The 20,805-nt window shown below is 41.0% G+C and overlaps 1 protein-coding gene across 1 annotated transcript in view; it reads right to left on the minus strand.

Annotated features, from left to right (window-relative positions):
- Window positions 1–745: 745 nt before the first annotated feature.
- GPATCH8 (G-patch domain containing 8) overlaps window positions 746–20,805 on the minus strand; it is a 79,405-nt gene continuing 59,345 nt past the window's right edge. Inside the window, 4 exon segments of the mRNA XM_037887153.2 lie at window positions 746–5,362; window positions 5,364–6,017; window positions 6,519–6,649; window positions 16,913–17,056. Of these exon segments, the coding sequence (XP_037743081.1) occupies window positions 2,146–5,362; window positions 5,364–6,017; window positions 6,519–6,649; window positions 16,913–17,056 (4,146 nt within the window). The 3' untranslated portion in view covers window positions 746–2,145.

Consider the following 20,805-nt stretch of genomic DNA (forward strand, 5'->3'; position numbering starts at 1 on the left):
TGGGGAGGAAAGGGAAGAACAGGAATGCTAGTTATGCTTGTAGCCATGCCCATTGCTTCATCTCAGAGCAGGCCTGTCTTGGCCTGGGTCTGACAGCACAGAGCATGGAATCTGGCCATGTTTCCAATCTAGACCACAAGGGAGTTACTGTAAACTGTGCAGGGCTCCATACTCTCACACATTTGAAAAATGCACTAAACCAGAGACTGGACTTTAACTCCTCCAAACCAAGCAGGAGAGGAGCTCCTGTTTTAGGGCTGATGCAATGGGAACAGCTATTCAGTGGAGGGACAGAACTTCCAGAGTTAGTATTCTCTAAAGTTATGGGGCTGATATGTGAACAAATCCCTTCAGAAAAATGTCACCGGTGGAAGGAGTCTGAATTAATTAGTGATCAGCCAAAAAACCTCGCTCTCAAAATAAAAAGGCACATTTTAAAGCCAACGGTTCTTTTATCATTGGAATAGTGGACTTGTGCCTGACGAGTAGCTAGGGTGACATCTGCAAGTCAGTGGTTCAAACCCAGGAATGAACATGGGCATTTTGTTCTGTATGTGACTTAGCCCAATTTCCTGACACTCCTGAATCTGCCATCAGGGTCAGGTTCCTATGAAGCTGGCAGCTTAGCTCCAGACCACAAGCATGCAGTATATGCCTATGTTGCTTCCATCTGTACAGCATTTTACAAATCCAGCAGTCGTCACCTTCCAACGTGATACAATTCATTAGCTGTTAGAGTCATCAGTGTCTTCAATGCACCGCATTTATTCCAAATCTCACATTTTTCTTCTGCAAAATGCTAAATGAAGTTTTTTTTTTTTTTTACATTTTATAGTACATAAAAACTCCAAAAATACATGAGTTTGATAAAATATACATGCTTAGTCATTTTATATCTAGCTGAAACAATTAGTTTAACCTTTACAAGTGTTTTATTTCAACTACAGCAAACATATTTACACAAAAGCCACCAGAACAAGTACCACTAAAAGAACTGGCTGTAAAAAATATCATTGCAGTATACTACAAGTGTGTAACCTTTCTTATATGAGCTACAAAAAGCAGCATTTTTACGTTTACAGAGTTCAGTGCAAGTCTTTACATTTAAAAAAATCCTATAAATTAATAAACAAACATCAATATTACAGAGGAAAGAATACACTTTACATATTCTGGTTAATTTCTCCAGATTGTTATTGGGTTCCAGTCCTCCGTATTGCTTCAACTCAGGAAGGGATTTTCCTTTCATTCTCAAATGCCTCCTTTTTACAACACTTCGGGAGATCGGAGTATGAAAGATCTCTCTCAATAGTACAGTGGTCAAAGCCTAGACCAAAGTCACAAGCCAGCAATCGAAGAACACCTCTCTGTTTCACACAAAAGGCTTCACCACACAATCCTCACCTGGGAGCAGAATGTTAACGCATGATGGAGAAGTGCCCAAGCTTTGAACACAGTTAGCTCTTTTGTTCAGTAAAGCTTTAAAATTAAATCTTATTTCCACCTTCACTGCTTACATCAGACAGTGGGGTATGTGACATCAGGTACCAAGAACTCTTCTGCAATGTCTGCTAACTGGTCACTGCCCCAGCAAAACCAAGAGTGGCTATGCCCTTCCAGCAAAGTCCCCTTGGCGGGACACAGCTGTCAGTTATTATATGTTTTATGCATGCAGCATCACTGATTACAACCAGGATTCAATCATGTAGACCATTTTAATTAGATGACCTCATTACAAGGATTTGAGAGAGAGAGAGAGAGCCATTAGCCAGAGTATGAAACACTGTGTAATGTACAAGAGAGCAGAAGGAAGATGAATAAAGATGTAAGAATACAGGAAAAAAAGCCCTTCACAAAGCATCTTGTCTGTCTGAATTTGAGATGATTCATCTGGGCCATGATGGTGCTACATGAATATGTTCTCTCAGATGGGGAAACGTGAGAAAATCCCTAATAGTAAACAAATGCACACAACACGCACAAAACGGAACCGCTGCACCATCTGTATGGCCTTCAAGCCAGACCCCACTTCCATGGCTGTTAGGAGTGAAAGGAAATTCTCAGGCCTCACCTGTCTGCTGGATCACCGTCACCCGACTTTTCGAAATGTGCACGTCTCCGCTCCGAGGCGGAGTTACCGTCTCTTCAGGTGCCATGGCTGGGAGGGTGCTGCAAGTCCTGACCTGAGAAAATGGGGTGGAGCAAGGGGTGCAGATGTAAAGCTGTAGCAGCTGCAGCAGCAGCAGGTCGAGGGGCAAGAAGTGTGGGATAAAGAGCAGCATGGTGAACGGGGTGAAAGGTAAAGGGACCTGGATGGAGAGCAGACGCAGGAATGATATGTATGGGATGGCTGGCTAGAAATGTAGCAGGGTGCCCTGGAAGAATAGAGTGGGTTAAATGGGACAATGAAATGGGTGTCAAGTGGGGCTGGGGTATATGATGAACCTGAGCAAGAGGCTGGGGGTGAGGGTGGGGGTGAATTCCGATGGCTGCAGCAGCCGCAGCGGCGTGATGCTGCAGAATGGCATGCTGCACAGTGGTGATGGATGTCGCAGCTGCAGCTGCTGGCTGCTGAATGTGGATAGGTTGCAGAGCAGGTGCTGCTGGGGCCAGCGCTGCTGAAGCAGGAAAGGTTTTGACTTGCTTTGCTAAAAGCTGTTGCTGAATGTGCTGCTGAGCTGCTTGCTGAAGCTTACTGTACTTCTCCATTTCTTCAGGCGTGAAAGTGATTGGTTGGCTCTCAAGTGGTGCCAGGGAGGAATCTTCTGCTCCTTCTGGCTCTCCGTCGATGCTTGGCTCCCCACTCTGAGTCACGTAACCAGGAAAGTGTTCAACATCTGGAACTAAAGGCATCATGCTGGTTTCTACAGGGACAGGCGGGTTCCTACTCTCCACGGGTTCTAATACATCACCATCATTGGGATCAGAGAGATAGTTGTGCGGCAAAACGAGCTCTCCAGAACTGTAGCATTCGGGAAGTGCCTGCGGTTCAAGAGGAATTGGTGGTGTTTCCGCAGCAGGTTCAGCAGGTTTCTGTTCTTCCAGGGGTTTGTCCTGCAGCAACATCACCACCTCCTCCTCCAGCAGAGGCTGGCCTGCCAACTGACTCTCCCCGCTCCCCTGGGGAACTTCCTCAGCCTCCGACAGCTCCTGTTCCTCACCCCTCTCTACTCCCAACTCTTCATACCTCTTGGCATTTGGTTTTCGGATCGTAGGGAGCTTCCCAATTAAAGGGAGAACTGGTTTGTTGCCTAATGAGGGAGGAAGCTTAGGGCCAAAGTACCCCTGTGGAGGATCTTTAAGTTTTATCCCAACCTTGTTTGCCCCTGTTAGCATTTCATCATTAGCACTGGGCTTCTTTTCAACCTTCCTGGACTGAATCTTTTCTAGCAGCAGTTTTGCTGTGACTGAATTCTTTTCTTCTGGACCACAGTCACTTTCAGGAGCTTTCCCCAAGCCAGAACTACAACTATTTTGGGGGAGAGAGCTAGTTCCCTTTGTTTCATCTCCTCTGCTCTCTTTTTTCAAAGCCCCTTCACTTCGGCCTGCTCTGAAATAGTGCGGAGACTGCGAGCGATATATTTTGGATCTGATGAAGTCTCTTCGCCCAGATCTCCTGTCTTCAGGGCTCTCATGATCCCGAGAGCCCTTTCTTGAAAGAGATCTCTGTGAATGGCTTCTTGTGCTCCGGCTGCGATCTCTGCTGTAGCTCCGGCTCCGTTTCCAACTGCGGCCAGTTATGCTTCGACTTCTCCTCTTGCTTCGACTGCGGCTGCAACTGCTGCTCCGGGTTCTACCCCGACTTCTTGTTCTCGACCTTCCCCTAGTGTGGGTTCGGCTCCTGCTCCGACTTCTAGACCTGCTTCTACTTAGACTGTAGTCATCTTCTGAGGAGGAGTACTTGTGCCTTTTTGATCTGCGTTTTGAGCTGTTGTAGTCAGAATCCTCTGAGTCATGAGACCTCTTTGAATGACACCTTGATCTGTCACTGTAGTCACTATAGCTATCATCTGAATAGCTTCTCCTGCGACTATACCTACTGTGGTCTGAAGAGCCATCAGAACTCGTTGAGTATGACCTTCGAGAGGACCTGCGAGAAGAATGTCTTCGCCCTGATCTGGAACGGCTTCTGGAGTGGTCGCTACCAGAGTCATAGTCATCACTGTACTGTGACACTGATTTCTGTCGGAAGTCTTTTCGGTGAGAGCCTTCATCACTGTCATAGTCCCCACTACTCTGTCGGCTCCTATGGCTGGACCTGCCAAGAGAAGGAGCAGAACACCGCCTCTTTGAGGCAGAAGATGATTGCTGCAGGTCAGTCTTGTGTTTTTTGCTGCTGTGCTCTTGGGAAGAGTTACCACTGTCCTCTTTTTTGCCACTAGTCCCCTCTTCGGCAGAGAGTGGTTTCCGCTGAGGGTCCTGAAAGCAGTGTTTTTTCTTCTGCAGATGGCCCCCCTCGTCGGGCATGTCAGGTTTCAGCACCCGCTCAGATTCAAAAGGAAGAGACGATTTGCTTTTTTTGTGTTTGTGTTTTTTCCGTTTCTTGGGTTTCTCCTCCCTCATGTCAGTTTTTCGGCTTTTCTCTTCAGCTTCTTCCTTGTGTTTACGTTTGTGCTTGCTGGACTTTTTGTGCTTCTTTTTCTTTTTATGTTTGTGGGATTTCCCAGCCTTGTCTTTTTTATTGGTTAGAATTTTACTACTGTCATCTATTTCTTCCACTTTGCTAATGCTTGCCAAGCTGGACTCCTGCTTGCTCTGGGTACCACAGACAGAGACCAGTTTATTTTCTGGTTTTGCAGCAGAACTGTTAGCTGTGCTTCCTCTTTCCTTACTTTTGCTTATGTCACTAAATTCTGTGGACTGTATATTTTCCTTAGAAAGACCTAATGTGTCTTTCGGTTTTTCTGCTCCTTTCGCTTTAGCATCTTTGTTGCGTGACAGCTTAAAATCAAAATACAAGGGATTACAACTGTATGAAACAGATGGCTCTGCCCTGGTGAATATCAGAAGTTCTGAAGGCCACTGCAAAGTAGTGCTTTCATCTTTACTCAAAACTGGGAAAAAGGGTCCCATTGGATGCTTCGGTCCCTCGATGACTTCTTTACGACCAGGGACAGGCTGAATAGCTTCTTTAGTAATGTCTTGTTCTGGGGGATTGCTTTCTGTAGACTGCTTGCTTTCTTGTACATTTGCATTTTCTGGAATTTCTTTTGCTTCTGTTTTGCTTCTCTGATCTGTAAGTTCAGTTGTACTTGGCTCCTTCTGCTGCACAGTGCACTCAGCTGTCTTTTCTGTGAGCTTGCCAGCTTTGGGTTTTGGAGAATTACTCTTTTACTTTCATGCACTGTTTTTTTGCTTGCATTTCTGCTTCCATTTGCTCTGTGGACTTCATGAAAAGCAGGAACTGAAAGTTAGGTTTTACTTTACAATGGGCTGGGGGAATATAATGATAATATTCTGGCTCTAGCGGCACTGGTCCATCTTCTCTTCTCATCTTTTTTAACTTAGACAATGTAGTGGCAAGAGATCCATTGTCTTTTTCATGCTGGTCATCATCTTCAACTCTGTTGTCAGGACTATTTGTGGGCTCGGCCTCACCAGTCTTCTGCAAAGTCCCTTGATCAGAGGAGGCTCTCTCCTCAGTTTTTGTTCCATCTGCAGGATTAGATTCCTCCACATGGTCCTTGAAAACAGACGCTATAGACTCAAGCTTTACTGGAGCCTTCTTGGCAAATGAGAACGACACTCCTATCTTCTGCAGTGGAGTTCCCAAATTATTCTTAAGGCCAAAACTGATTGCCTGTGTTGCCTGGATTGGCATTTGGCCTGACAGAACAGTGCTGCTGACTTGTCCAGTGTTCAGAATGACCCCCTTGTCCATGGTTATTTCTGTGGCCTGGCTAGAAGTTGTTTGCATGGAAGAACTGCTGTAAGCTGCTGAATCATTATCATCATCACCACCTTCTTCATCTACAGCCACAGTGGTCGTTTTGAACATGGGCCCACTTCCAGGAGCGCTATGGAATGTTTTAAAATAGAGGGGAAGGCTGATTAGAGAGATTCACATAAGATTATAGGTGGTGTCATACCTCGATTTAAATCATCTTTCTCCTGCCAATGCTTAATTTCTAATGCCCCCTAGGCCTGTTCTTAGCATAAGTAAATATACGGTAAATATATTAAAACAATGGCTTTACACCCTTTTTAGGGTCATTTTTACCCAATACTGCGCAATGTCTTGCATTCTTTAGCACTATGAAGAGCTGTGGGTTACAGCTAGTATGAAAGACAAATACAACTGTTTTGCATAGTGATTAATTTACTCATCTGAAGGTCAATGGAAAAAAGGCTGAGGTCCAAGCCTTGCTATTTGCAAATGCATCACTTCACACTGGGCTCAGATGCACAGCAGCAAGAACGATGTACAGGTTACAAGCAGCAGTTTTTGTAACCTTTTTATTTCAGGCGAAACCCATTTCAGTGCTGTCTAGCTGTGGACGTAGATCTCAACCACTCACCATTCAGCTTGCTTTCTCTGCTCAGCCAGTTCGTGTAGACGCCGGAGGGCTCTCTCTTGCTTCTTCTCATCTTTACGCGATCTTGAAGAGACATTGCGAGCAAATTCCCTTTGCTTGAGATCCTTCAGCCTCTGTGGCAAGAGACGGTAAGAGAGATCAGATGAAAATGGCAAGTGAATTAGTGCATTAAAGTGTTTCTCTGCTGTAACACTGGAAAGTGTGTTGTCATCCCACCCCACCACCAACCAGTAAAAATTTACTGAGCTAAGATGGAGTGACAGCATCTCAGTCCAACAAGCCAAACAGAACACATTGCCATCCTCCCAGTAGTTAAATGGAAAGACAACTGTTGATCACTTTTGGCTACTACTTCACATCTAATGTCTGCAGTTCCAATCAGCGTTTATACATTTTCCTTAGCATGTACAATAAAGCTGATTTCAAAGCAACAAGCAAATTCTGGAAGGAAAAAAAAAAAATGACCTTACTCTGCTGTTCTTGCAGGGTGCAAATATACTTGACAGAAGTCTTGATAGTATGCGCCAAAGAACGAAAAGGGATTAGCTAGTGCAGAAAAATTATCCAGGTACATATCTCGAAAAGCAATGTACAAATTACAGTTGGGGGGTGGGGGGAAAGAGACACTAGAACTGAACTCATTATGAAAGTGATCGTTTAATCAATAAAATGGAATACACCTTCTACCAAGAGCAGTAACTCATTTTCCTGTATGTAGTGTTTGGACAGCGTGGAAAAACTTCCAATATTAGCAAGAATGCAGCATGGCTTTGCCAGTTTCTCAGTAAGTCCATTGAAAGAGAATCAGAAGTGGCACTGGATGCTAGAGAGGCACGGACTGGAAGCTTGGGGTAGAATGGTGAAACGGAGCTAGGTCCAAGTAGTTAACCTAGGAAGCAATTTTCAAAGCCCCTAGGAGAGCGTGATCCCCAAAGCCCATTAACTTTAATGGGCTGAGTGTCCAAATCCACTGGGCAGCTTTGAAAAATCTCAGTCTTAAACCTTAGGGAAAAAACTCTTTTTCCACTGATTAGCTTGCAAAAATACACAATTAGTTTAAGAGTGCTGTCCTGATCCACAGAGAAAACCAACAAGTAGCTCTGGCTAAGATTTTCAAAAGGGACTAGTGTTTTTGGCTGCCTGTTTTTTGGTACCCAATTTGAGACACTTTAAAAGGGCCTGATTTTCAGAAAGTACTGAGCACTCTCCCTCTGAAAAACAGATCCCTGTAAGGTGCGTTACGTTGAGCTCCTAAAAATTGGGGAATTCAAAAATCAGTAGTCACTTTTGAAAAACCTTGGCCTATAATTTAACAATTGTTTACTTCAAAATATAACCTTTACTGAAGGCTGACTCTTGATTAGAACAGAACTGCAGAGAGATATTCTTCACATGCTAGGATCTGAAAATCCATCAAACGGATCAAGTTTGAGGAACTGATTTTACCCAATGTAAAGTGAACATTGCTTTGTGAAAAAGATGAAGATTTGACAAGACGGGGGGATTCTCTTACCTAATATTTACTAAATGTGATTGAGCTTTATCAAAAACAGAAGGGAGGACACGCGTACACACACAAAATAAGAAAAAAAGAAATACAGCTACAGACACTAGTAGAAGGAAACTCACTCTTGTGATCTGGACTCCAAAATTAGAAGGATTTGCTTTCAACACATCAGCTGAAATGTCACATCACAAAGAAAAAAAGAAAGTAAAAATATAACAAGAGTGGAAAAGAGAAAAAATAAAAGCAAGCATTACTACACAAGCTCTCAGTATATCTGCAAACTATTATATTGACTAAGGAGCTGATCCACCAAAGCTAAAAGGTTCAGTTTCAGGAGTAAGAGGAAGGGAATGCACGTACACACACATACACACACAGCAATGATCCCACCTGGAATAACTGCTACTTCGACCAGGATGAAAAGGGCTTAGGGTCTGGGGGAGGGCGGAAAAGGGTAATATGTTAAATAATGAATAGTAAATTTCTTTCGAGAGGAAGAACAGGCTAAGCAATGGTATCAGCTTTTTCATGCTGATTAAAACTGCTTATCTAAATGCTCCAGGAAGTTAAAAGTCACCAACAGCTGGCAAAACAATTTAACTGGGGTTCGATGCCAAGTTTCTGGATTTTTCAACCATTTGGGGGAAAAAAGGACCCAGCTATTTACAATAAAAATGAATTACAACTTTTCACTTTGTATGAGTAAATGCAGGGTGCAAACGCAGAACTCCCAGAAACCCACTGCCATCCTTCAGATGTGGCTTTAAACACCCACCTTTGGAACGTAATGCAGGCTCACTAGAGTTGCAGGCTTAAATATGGTGGTGTTGCCCACAGTGTAATCTTGTTTTCATTACACACACAGTTTAACCAGACAATTAATGCTTCCTTCAACTCTGCTCTCCCCTCCCCTCCCCCCCCGCCCCCCCCCACAACACCACTTTTGATTTTGAAGTGAGAAATACAATGCAAAGCACTAGGAAGTGCAGTATCACTATACTATACAAATATGCTGCCGACTATGTAAAGGAAGGGAATGAGATAGCTGAGCTGAATCTTTACCTGTGATTTGGGTAGGACAACAGTAATTACACGGTTTTCAAGAGCCAAACCAACAGTGTCCTAAAATCTGTGGTTTCAGAGTAGCAGCCGTGTTAGGCTGTATCCACAAAAATCTGTGCTATCCCCCACCTCCAGAAAAACAATTATCTGATTTTACATAAACTCTGCATAACATGCCCCAATCCATAGTGTATTCCAGACACTCTAGCTATCAATATAAAAACTTCCGTGTATTGTCAACTATTCTCAATCAGTAAGAAAGTCTAAGTAAATAATAGTGCAATGGGAAATTCATTTACAGTATGTTCTTGATAACTATGACCTGTGAATACTGCACTACAGGACACGTGGCATAATTCCTTTAATACCAACAGACAATGGTCAGGTTAATCTTCAATTTAATTCAGCAACAGTGCACATTAACTTTATTCACTGGATGTAAGGATGATCTAACTGCTAGCTTTAGCATTTTAAACTCTCCCACACAGCACTGCACCATCATTCTTCAGGGTTGTACCAAATGAGATGCAAAATGAGGAATATTATGTAGTTAGTCTCTCTGGCTCTATGAAAGATGCTTTTTCAAGCAAAAACAAAGTTTGGAAGTAGCCAAATGCCAAGAAATCTGGCTAATTTACTTGTAAGTGAAACGTGTTAACAACCATGGAAAAACAAAAGATCAGTTTGCAAACCTATAAAAACAGATTATTATGGACACAAGATCCAAAAGTCCTTGTTCATAGGCAGTTTGGTAAGTGCAGAGCAACTTGTGGAGTGGTCTTATACAAAGTCCTGCCATGGAAAGAACAATTAGCCCCTCCTTTCCAAGCCCAGAACTGAACGAAGGAGCACATATGAACACATCAATGGATGACCAGTCAATGAAATTACAATACTAATAAAACCACCCACCGATCCAAACACAACTGGGATCGACACAACCAAAACCATCAAGGCCTAAATCTAGCAGAATCCGCGATTATGGGACGCCAATTTACATTTTTCAACATACAAGGCCGCAACTTTCACAGAAAGCTATTCAATAAATAATCTGCCTTGTATTAAAGCAATCATTTTTCCATCTAAAATCCCTAAACAAATGCTCATCAGCTAATTCTAAGGTCCCTAAACTCATCAACAAGAACATCACTCCTTTCTTAAATACTGACTAATAAGAAGCTTTTCTGTTATGAGCTTTACTAAACCAAATTACAATTTCATGCTGCAAGAGGATTTAGAAATCAGGAAATATTTTTTCCTGAAAAAAAGGGCATGGCTTGAGGAACTGGTTTTCCCAGGAAGCAGAAATGCTTTCCAAGTAGCAATACATTTAGTGACCTACTTCAGAACGAAAGTTACCAGAAAACCAAGAGTATTATTCACCACTTTATTAATCAAAATGCAGTAATGGTTATACTGAGAGACCACTTTCACAAAATCGCACAAACTGGCCAATCAAGAAACACACAAGTCTCCAAGCCTTTAAATAAATTTTACCAGAATTTAGACACTTAAGCTGGATAAGGCACTCAGATTGCACTGAGGAGAACATCACAAAACACTCTGAAATGCTTCATCCCATGGGATTGGTGGTGTTTTCATCCGCAGCCACCAACCTCAGCTTGGACGGAGAGTGTGAATATTTTCATGAGAGACTTAGATCTTGATCCTGTGCCCATGGAAGGCAAAATTCCCAATGATTTCAGGAGCTTGCAGAACAGGGTTTCTAGAGCTCTCTAGTTACCATAGTAATCTGGTGCACAGAAAGAAGTAAAGGAGTGTGTCTTATGATGCCATGAGCTGCCGGCATTTAAAGCAACTAACTTACAACCCTCCTACAAAATATGCCCACAGACTTCTCGAGCTCAAACAGACTACATTCCCGGATGATTTTAAAATTTATGCTACATACAAGACTCTGGAGATATGCCCATCACAGACACATAAGGAAGACTCAGTCAAGGCAAACAGCTGCTCAGTAGAGCATGTAAGAACGAACAGTGAAGCCAGAATTCTGACCCATTAAGTAACCAAAGCATTCCAGGCTGAAGTTCACTTTACACCATTTAATCTGGTACCTATTTTATTAGGATACAAGACAGCTGAGTCTGCTGAGTATGTATTTTCAGCTCAGAACTCTTTGGACAGAAGGAGAAAGCTAATCTGAAACAAAATCATGCATAGATCTCAGTTGTGGGGAGAAAGGAGAAAAGTTTACTCATGGTCTTTAGCATGTATCTGCCTTCAGACAGAACTCAAGTACAGAGGAGTTCACAGCGTGAAGAGAATACCCTGAAGCTGCTCGGTGTTGTATGCTATAAAGTAGAGACTCTGGCAACACTAAAGCAGTAATAGTCTGCTCTAAAAATGAAACAAGTATCTTAGAACCAACTGAAATATGAGGATGTAGGAGTTTTTATGAAGAAAGGCACATTTTGGAAGATGCTCTTCCCCTTGTGTCTGCCTTATTCCATATATAACATGGGAAATTATTTAACAGAACTGGATCCCCACTGCTCTGGGCATACTACAGAACTATATCTTAGTCTACGCCACATCTGGAATTTGTTGCTTTGTGAATGCTAAGAATATCAGCGAAGGGCAATAGCTTTCAGTGAGACAAAGATGAAATGAGAATCCACTTCCGTCACACCATGTCCGTGTCCAACACACAAGTTGGTGCAAAAACACTTGTTTTTTACACTCATGTAGCAAGACAAGTGCAAAGTTATATTCATTTTTATGAAATGAAATACAGAATCTCTGAACGTATGCACAATGAATGATGGACCATATAGTTCTCTCCCAGCAGCTTATATAATACAGGACAAACTCATGTAAAAGGTTCAGAAAACCAGTATCTGCTGTTATATATTAAAAAGTACTCTAATTTTATTTAATAAAAGTTGGCAGAGAGATGAGGACAGTAGCCTGGAAGGGATGGATTCTCTAGTCGGATCATACTGTTGCATGAGTTGCATTCTATTTAAAGTAAATCTGCAATCCTCACACGTGTGAACATTCTGGGGCCCTCCCATTTGAAGACAAGACTTGCCACGGAAAACTCAACTATCCTGTGCTTTTAGGGTACTACACATGGAGCACTTTCCTTTCTGCTGGGCGGTGCAATGGTGCTTCTCCCCTTCTTGGCACAGTAGCAATGGATATAGATAGGAAAGTTCAGAAAACATTTGATCAATGCTATGTTACAGAACTTAAAACTTCCTGGGGTCAAATGAGAGGATGATTTTTAAAAAAAAAAAAAAGCCAGAAGCTGTAAGATTTAAGAGTATGACGGTTACAGGCTCAGGAGTTTTGCAAAGCTGTAGTGTATGATAATACACAATTCAGAAGATGGAGGATCCCTGTCTGATTTGATGGTCATCAATACTGTATGACTTATTAAAATAGGGATAGGGCCCTACGAAAGGAGAACAATGGCCATTTTTGCTTCTTAATGTAAATATAGAATATTTGAGTGCCGAGGTTGGAAAGCTACATGTATCATTCCAAGCCACATAGAGCTGGTTTAATTCAAAGGTGACTGATGTAGCACCACAAAGAAAGGGAGAAATCTGCCACCCCCATAAAACACAAGGGCTTTGGTGCGCTCCCTACATGCCTAATGGCATGCATTTGAGTTGAGGGATTAACTGTGCGGAGCGGTTCTTTTCTATATCACTAAATCAGCTGCTAGCTACCAAAGTCTTCCCTTTATCTACACTTTCTTTTTGAATTTGAACCTTTAATAAAAGGCTGTCATCGGGATTTTTGCAGCTTCAGAGGTGGGACAGTTCACACAACGGTTAACGTCTGGTTGTCAAACCCAACAGCTCTCCCCTCATTTAGAAATCTCCATTAAAAATTACAGTAGCTTTCCATGGCACAAACCAAAATTAACCCTTTTTAACTGCTCTTTCAATGTTCTCAAAAAGGCTTAATTAATTTGAGTCATTTTTCCCCTTCTGCATGAATATCAGTTGCCATAAGTAGTCCTCAAGTTTTTCCTCAGAGGAATTTACTACTCTGAGGATGGGGTTATACTCTTTAAAACATCCATTACATCTTCTTATTTTCAAATGTTAACCTTATTTTTAAGGACAAAAAATTGTTATTTCCCAGATATTCTGGTTAAAAACTTCGAGAATTAAACCAGCCAATGGGTCTTGGCAGTCACAAGAATATGTATTTCACAATTTAATGCACAATTCAAAATCTGAAAAATTCCAGAAAGAGAATTCCTGGTGTTTTGAATTTGGTTGAGTGGCTGGAGAACTCAAATATATCCCTCCATTAACAAACCAACATAACCAGGACTTTCCCTTTATACTTTTAATGTCGACAACTTGGTGGCAGGTCCAAAATTTACTGGGCAGGGATCCATACACTTACCTATTGTCCCTGATTCGCAATAATCCTGAGTTCCTTCCTGGAATACAAGACAGTGTCTTTATATCTTGGGGATAGAAGGAGATGTAGGGATGGAAGATCTATTTAATAGGGATAAAGTAATGTCCACTGAGCAGTTTTAGAAATAAGCAAACTGCCATTTTAAAGTATTTAAAAGCAAAGACTATTCTCAAAGGAAATTTACTCTTGACAAGTAATATGCTATGGAAAATGTAAACTGAAGTTATTGTCTTAAGAATTTCTCCCTCTCACACATCTGTATCGGATCACTATTGCCAAGCACACCAAACTCCAGTGACTACAGAGGTTTGGTATATTTATCACTAAGGATGTTGTGGGGTCTTGTATTCCCCAGCAATAAAGCCAAATGGGAAATACAAGTTCCCAGCCTACGTCATACTCAAGTTTTAGTTGAGAAGAAAAATGATCCAAAGCAAGTATGAATCAGGAAATCAAGTCTGCAAGTGCTTTATTTAATCTCAGTCCCCGACACATTCTGGCAATAGGCAGAAGGTGATTCACCTTAACTGTATCTTCTCTTTTCCTGTTGGAATCTCTCTACTGTATAGAATTAGATAATAAAAAGTCAATCTCACTTCTAAAATGTCCTCTCTAATCCACCTTCATTATTTCTTTGGAAGGTAACCATTACTGCTGCCTTTTCCATGAAGAGGCTGCACAACTAAGGAAAAATATTCTAGAAAATGGGAGAGCTTTTTAAAAATTTTCAACTTCAACTAAAGGTTATGCAGAACAACTTGCACTTGGTTTACTTTAGCACACTAGTCCTCCTTTTCGGCTAATTAACTAACCTTAAAAACTACTTGCATAAGTCAATGCTCAAGAAGAATATTTGCTTTTGTCTTCTTCACATCACTGCTTCCTTCACTGATCAAAGATGATTCTAGGAAATCTGAACAGTCAATATACCTTTTATTGTCTGGCATTGAAACTACAGACTAGTATTTTAAAAGCTATCCTCATAAAAAGGATAAATCTGTCCCTCAGAAGTGACCCTACCTTCAATTGTAATTAGTAAAGGCAATGGGACATACTAAGATACAGTTCTCTACTGCAAGATTCTATTTCACTTATTCCCAGGCAGTTTCAGATTTGCTGCTAAACTCAGATCTTCTTAGCAAGACCACCTGCACCTTAACACTGCACAGGCCAAACTCCTAAATGCAGCTTGATTTCTTCTGCCTTTAACTTTTTATAGACGACTTCCTGAACTGTTTATTGGATGATTTCCCATAAAAAAAATCTGGCGGCTCATGAGCTCCAGGACTCATTCAATACTGGTGTAACAGCTGCAATTACCCAGGGGTGGTATCCAGACGGCCACCACCAGTTTTTCACCAAAAGCAGAAATCTATTTGTACGGATGAGAAGACTGTGCCAGCATAAAGTTTTCCCCAAGCAGCTTTTACTTCCGCCACCCTGTTCTCGGGAACTAGTGGTGGACAGTTCTTCCACCAGCATGAGGTTGGCCCGTGCTCTGCAGGTCAGTTTTTCCTTTATAAGCCTCTCTAAGCAGTGGCTAAAACATACACTATCAATTCAGTCACTCTCCTGTAGATCACAGGATCATAGAATATCAGGGTTGGAAGGGACCTCAGGAGGTCATCTAGTCTAACCCCCTGCTCAGAGCAGGACCAGTCCCCAATTTTTGGCCCAGATCCCTAAATGGCCCCCTCAAGGATTGAACTCACAACCCTGGGTTTAGTAGGCCAATGCTCAAACCACTGAGCATTGTTGTTAATTGCTCAGATACACTTATCAAGAGCTGCCATTAATATATCATCATACTGAAAGGTATGGTATTAAACAGGCCCTCCCTGTTGCCATGCACTCAAGTTTCAGCCAAACCGATGAAAAGTCCAAACCATATTAGATCAGAAGGTTGAAACAACTCCATCATTAGCAGTCTAATGTGTCCATCAACTTAGTCTAAATAGCCATTGTATAACTGTTTTTCATAATTCCATAGACACTCACTAATTTGTACTTTGCTAGTCTGTAAACCTCATAATTCACTGCACTATTGTTTTTGGAGAATTGAGGAGTGCTATAGTGAGGTCTCATATTATTAAGACTATTACTTTTAAAAAATACTGAATTTATTTAGTATCAAATTCTACACTTAAATGAACAAGGTATATTTTGTGATGCATTGTCCTTGGTTTTAAAATTGGATTTGTTGCTCACTTCCTGTTTTACAAAAGTCAGTAATGCACAATACTTCTCCCAGTCATCAGCACAAATTAATGAGGTTCTATTAGATTTAATATTAAAGACCAAAATCCCTTCTCTCTGAGAAGTGATATCTATAGACAGAGCTGTTGTAGCCGTGTTGGTCCCAGTATATTGGAGAGAGAAGGTGGGTGAGATAATAGCTTTATTGGACCAACTTCTGTTGGTGAGACAGGCTTTCGAGCTACACAGAGCTCTTCTTCAGCATCTCTTTCACCAACAGAAGTTGGTCCAATTCAAGATATTACCTCACCCACCTGGTTTAGCTATAGAGACACATTTAAAACAGAAAGTTATATAATGCCTAAAACTCAATCGGTCTAAAGCAGGGGTTCTCAAACTGGAGGTCATGACCCCTCAGTGGGTCACAAGGTGATTACATGGGGGTTGCAAGCTATCAGCTCCCAGACCCCATTAAATTAAATTACCCCTCCCATTTTTAATGTGGGGGGGGTCCACACTCAGAGGCTTGTTGTGTGAAAGGGGTCACCAATACAAAAAGTTTGAAAACAACTGGTCTAAAGTGTCTGAACAGACTAAGTCGGAGGCCTGAACTTTTAATAATGAACATAAAGCAAGATGTCTATAGATATCACAACACAGGCCACCTTTTGAAATTCAGTCTGTTTCAACAGAGAATTTTTTAGAACTGGCCAACTCAGTGGAGTTACAGGACTCGGATATTATTCCTAATGACTTTTTTCTTGCTGCAACGGCCACTCTTTTAATAAAATCTATTATGTTGGCCAGATTCACAATTCTCTGTTCCATTTGCAGTCTAGTATGTGAAGCCAGATATCCCAGTTATTGGAATTCACCATAGGGCCTATTACTTGGGCCTCAGATGCCGCACTGCTCATTTCAAAGCATTGATGAATTAAGTGGGAACCATCCATACACACCTAATCTCCTTTTCAGTCTGACTGCAGCCTGCTCCTGAACATGGTTAGTTCAAAGCTTACCCCTTGATGCCAGCAGATACATTACTGTCAATGCATATTCCATTGCTGACAATGGAACGCATCTCAACCAAGAGCAGCAAGAGGCTTCTCCTGGGGATATAGGGACATTCAAGATATTAACACGCAAGGGCTCTGTAATGAGAATATCATGGTGCTTATCTGCAGTGACAGCAGCTGTTTACCTGTTTATGAGCATGGTCATAAGAGTTTATGTGGTTGTCAAACTCTTGATGTTTTTGATACTGCTTGTCACAGAGTTCACAGTAAAAGTTTGCTCGGAGATCTTCCAGGGCCTTGGCAATTGCCTTTTCTTTGTCGACATAATCCTGCAATATTAATGAAAGTCAGTATAGTTAAGTTCCTGTAAAATAATCAGTGAAACTGAACAATTCCATTAAGGAAAAAAGCCTTCGTATGGAAACCTTAACATGACACTGGTTAAAATATAAACATTGTTTTAGAGCAACTTAATGATACACCCATGTTCTCCTACAAACTAAAATATATGTGAGTGTTGTGAGAACTTTAATTATAATTTCTTTTTTTTAAACCTGGCCTTTACATGTTCTACATCAGAAAACAGCATTCTTATAACTAATGTATTTGTTAAGTGGTCACAACCGTACAGAACAGCACCTTCACTGAGAATTTACAATCTAGAATGTGTGGTTCTGTAGCTGGAGACTGACAAAATGTTTAGTACGACTATTTAATAAACCCACCTTATGGCTACAAATGAAGTGCATCAGATGAGCTGAGCTCACATGAGAAAAAAGCAATTCAAATTTTCAAGCCAATTAATAAAATAATTTTAAAACTGGCAGCTGCTACTTCACATAAAGCTAAGACCAAAATGCCGACTGAACTTCCTTAACCCACCCAAAGATCAATCTCGCTGCTGTGGAACAGAAAACTCCATCTACAAGTACTGACATTCTCTCCGTTTTGAGGGATACCTGGAGCTTTTCTATCTAATCTTAAGTGGTATGTAATTCAACAAGGATGAGTACAAGCACAAACTAAGAACAGCAATGCAGTAACACCTGCAGATCAAGTTCATACCTGGTGTATTTCTACCAAATTCTATTAAACTATACCAGGAATGATGATGCCCACTAGATTTAGTTAAAACAAGTGAAGTTGTGCCCCAATAGGGTGATGGCTGCATGAGAAGGTGCACAGGTAGTTGCAGTTTACCAGAAATAATGGGGAAACTGAATTTTTAAAGCGAAGATGTATGCACAGCAATCGTGCCAGCAAAATCAGTCTACCATCAAATGCACATGAATTTAACATCCCAACGGTGGTGGAGATTTTTTGTGGTTGATATAATTTTAAGTGAACTGTTACCACGCCTTAGAAAGGACGGTTATTTTTTGTACTGTGATAATGCCAAAAGGCTCTGGGTCCCATTGTTCCATTCTCTCCTCTCACAGTACAAATCCTAATCCAGCCAATTAATCTCATGGCACAAAGACCACGGTTTAACTCCACGGTGCTCCAACCAGGTCTGCTGGGTTCAGCCTATAAAGCGGCTTTCCTACTATACATCAGTGATCTGGACACCAGTTACTCGATGATTAGCCAAATTGGCTGTTGTAATTATTCTGAAACGTAGTTCTGAGCTGGACCTGCTATTGGAAATGAAAGGCCAGTCTGTTACTACTTAAAACCCTGGGCCTACCCATCCTACTTCACAAACCAAATTATTACAATTGGTACGTTAATAGCAATACTAAACCCAAGGATGATTTTAAGGAGTTTTGCCCTTCAGGAGCTGAGAAGAAAGTGTTTATTTTAGGGCTGTCGATTAAATCGCAGTTAACTCATGTGATTAACTAAAAATAATTAATCGCGATTAAAAAAATTAGTTGTGGTTTTAATTGCACTGTTAAAACCAGACCACCAACTGAAAGGGATTACATATTTTGGATGGTTTTTTACATTTTCATACACATTGTATTCTGCGTTGTAACTGAAATCAAAGCATATATTATTTTTGATTACAAATATTCACACTGTAAAAATGATAAAAAACAGTATTTTTCAATTCACCTCATACAAGTACTGGAGTGCAATTTCTGTCATGAAAGTGCAACTTACAAAGCTAGATTTTTTTTGTTACATAACTGCACTCAAAAACAAAACAATGTACAACTTTAGAGCCTCCAAGTCCACTCAATTGTCCTTCTTGCTCAGCCAATCGCTAAGACAAACAAGTTTGTTTACATTAACAGGAGATAATGCTGCCCTCTTCTTATTTACAATGTCACCAGAAAGCGAGAACAGGCATTTGCATGGCACTTTTGTAGCCAGCATTGCAAGGTATTTACATGCCAGATATGCTAAACCAGGCAACCTTTGAGAAGTGGTGTGCCAAGTTTTCATTTATTTACTGTAATTTTAGGTTTTGCATGCCAGGGGCTGGTGGCTGGAACCCCAGACTGGCAGTGGGCTGAGTGGGGCCGGCGGCTGGGACCCCGGCTGGCAGCAGAGTGCCACTAAAAATCAGCTCGCATGCCGCAGGTTGCCGACCCCTGTGCTAAACATTCATATTCCCCTTCATGCTTTGGCCACCATTCCATCACTACGCTGATGACACTCATTAAAAAAATAATGCATTAATTAAATTTGTGACTGAACTCCTTGGTGGAGAATTGTACGTCCCCTGCTCGGTTATATCCACATTATGCCATATACTTCACGTTATAGCAGTCTCAGATGATGACCCAGCACGCTGTTCATTTTAAGAACACTTTCACCGCAGATTTCACAAAACGCAAAGAAGGTATCAATGTGAGATTTCTAAAGATAGCTATAGTTCTCAACCCAAGGTTTAAGAATCTGAAGTGCCTTCCAAAATCTGAGAGGGAAGAGATGTGGAGCATGCTTTCAGAAGTCTTAAAGGAGCAACACTCTGATGCAGAAACTACAGAACCTGAAGCACCAAAAAAGAAAATCAACCTTCTGCGGGTGGCATCTGACTCAAATCATGAAAATGAACATGTGTCGGTTCGCACTGCTTTGGATGGCTATCGAGCAGAACTCGTCATCAGCATGGACGCATATCCCCTGGAATGGTGGTTGAAACATGAAGGGACATATGAATCTTTTGCAAATCTGGCCTGTAAATATCTTGCAACGGCAGCTACAACAGTGCCATGTGAACACCTGTTCTCACTTTCAGGTGACATGCTGCCCACTTCTTGTTTACCATATCTCCTGAAAACGTAAATAAACTTGTTTGTCTGAGCAATTGGCTGAACAAGAAATAGGATTGAGTGGACTCGCAGGCTCTAAAATATTAGACTGTTTTATTTTTGAATGCAGTTTTTTTGTACATAATTCTACATTTGTAAGTTCGACTTTCATGATAAAGAGATTGCACTACAGTACCTGTATTAGGTGAACTGAAAAATACTATTTCTTTTGTTTTTTTCACACTGCAAACACTTGTAATCAAAAATATAAAGTGAGCACTGTACACTTTCTATTCTGTGTTGTAACTGAAATCAATATATTTGAAAAAAGTAGAAAACATCCGAAACTATTTAAATAAATGGTATTCTATTATAGTTTAACAGTGCGATTAATAGCGATTAATTTTTTTAATTGCTTGACAGCCTTAGTTTATTTCAAACAAGGCTGATTGGAAACTTTTGTACAAACATATATTGAAGAATAAATTTCCCTTGTGTTACAGGATAAAGCATGCAACGGCAACATTATTATATCTGATATATTCCTGGTGACTACTAAACTCTGGGGTAAAACAAACCATAAGCACTCTGAAGAGTGCAAGTGCATTGTAGCACCTTGGAAATGGCACCTGCAAAAAGTTGACCAGCATAAAAAGAAATTCAGGTTGATTTTCTGTTATACAGAAGGAACCCGTAGTACCACAGAGATTAGGGTTTGCTAGCAGTTCCAAAACTGAAATCCTACTTTTAACTGTTTAAAAATAATGTATCTTAAATACATTAAATTTACACTAATGTAAATTAGTATAACAATCTGTTGGGGAGCAGTATGCTAGACTGTCAATTAGTTTTACTTTAATCATGTTCTGAATGAT

This window comes from Chelonia mydas, chromosome 27 (genome assembly GCF_015237465.2).
Source record: "Chelonia mydas isolate rCheMyd1 chromosome 27, rCheMyd1.pri.v2, whole genome shotgun sequence".
Lineage (NCBI taxonomy): Eukaryota > Metazoa > Chordata > Testudines > Cheloniidae > Chelonia > Chelonia mydas.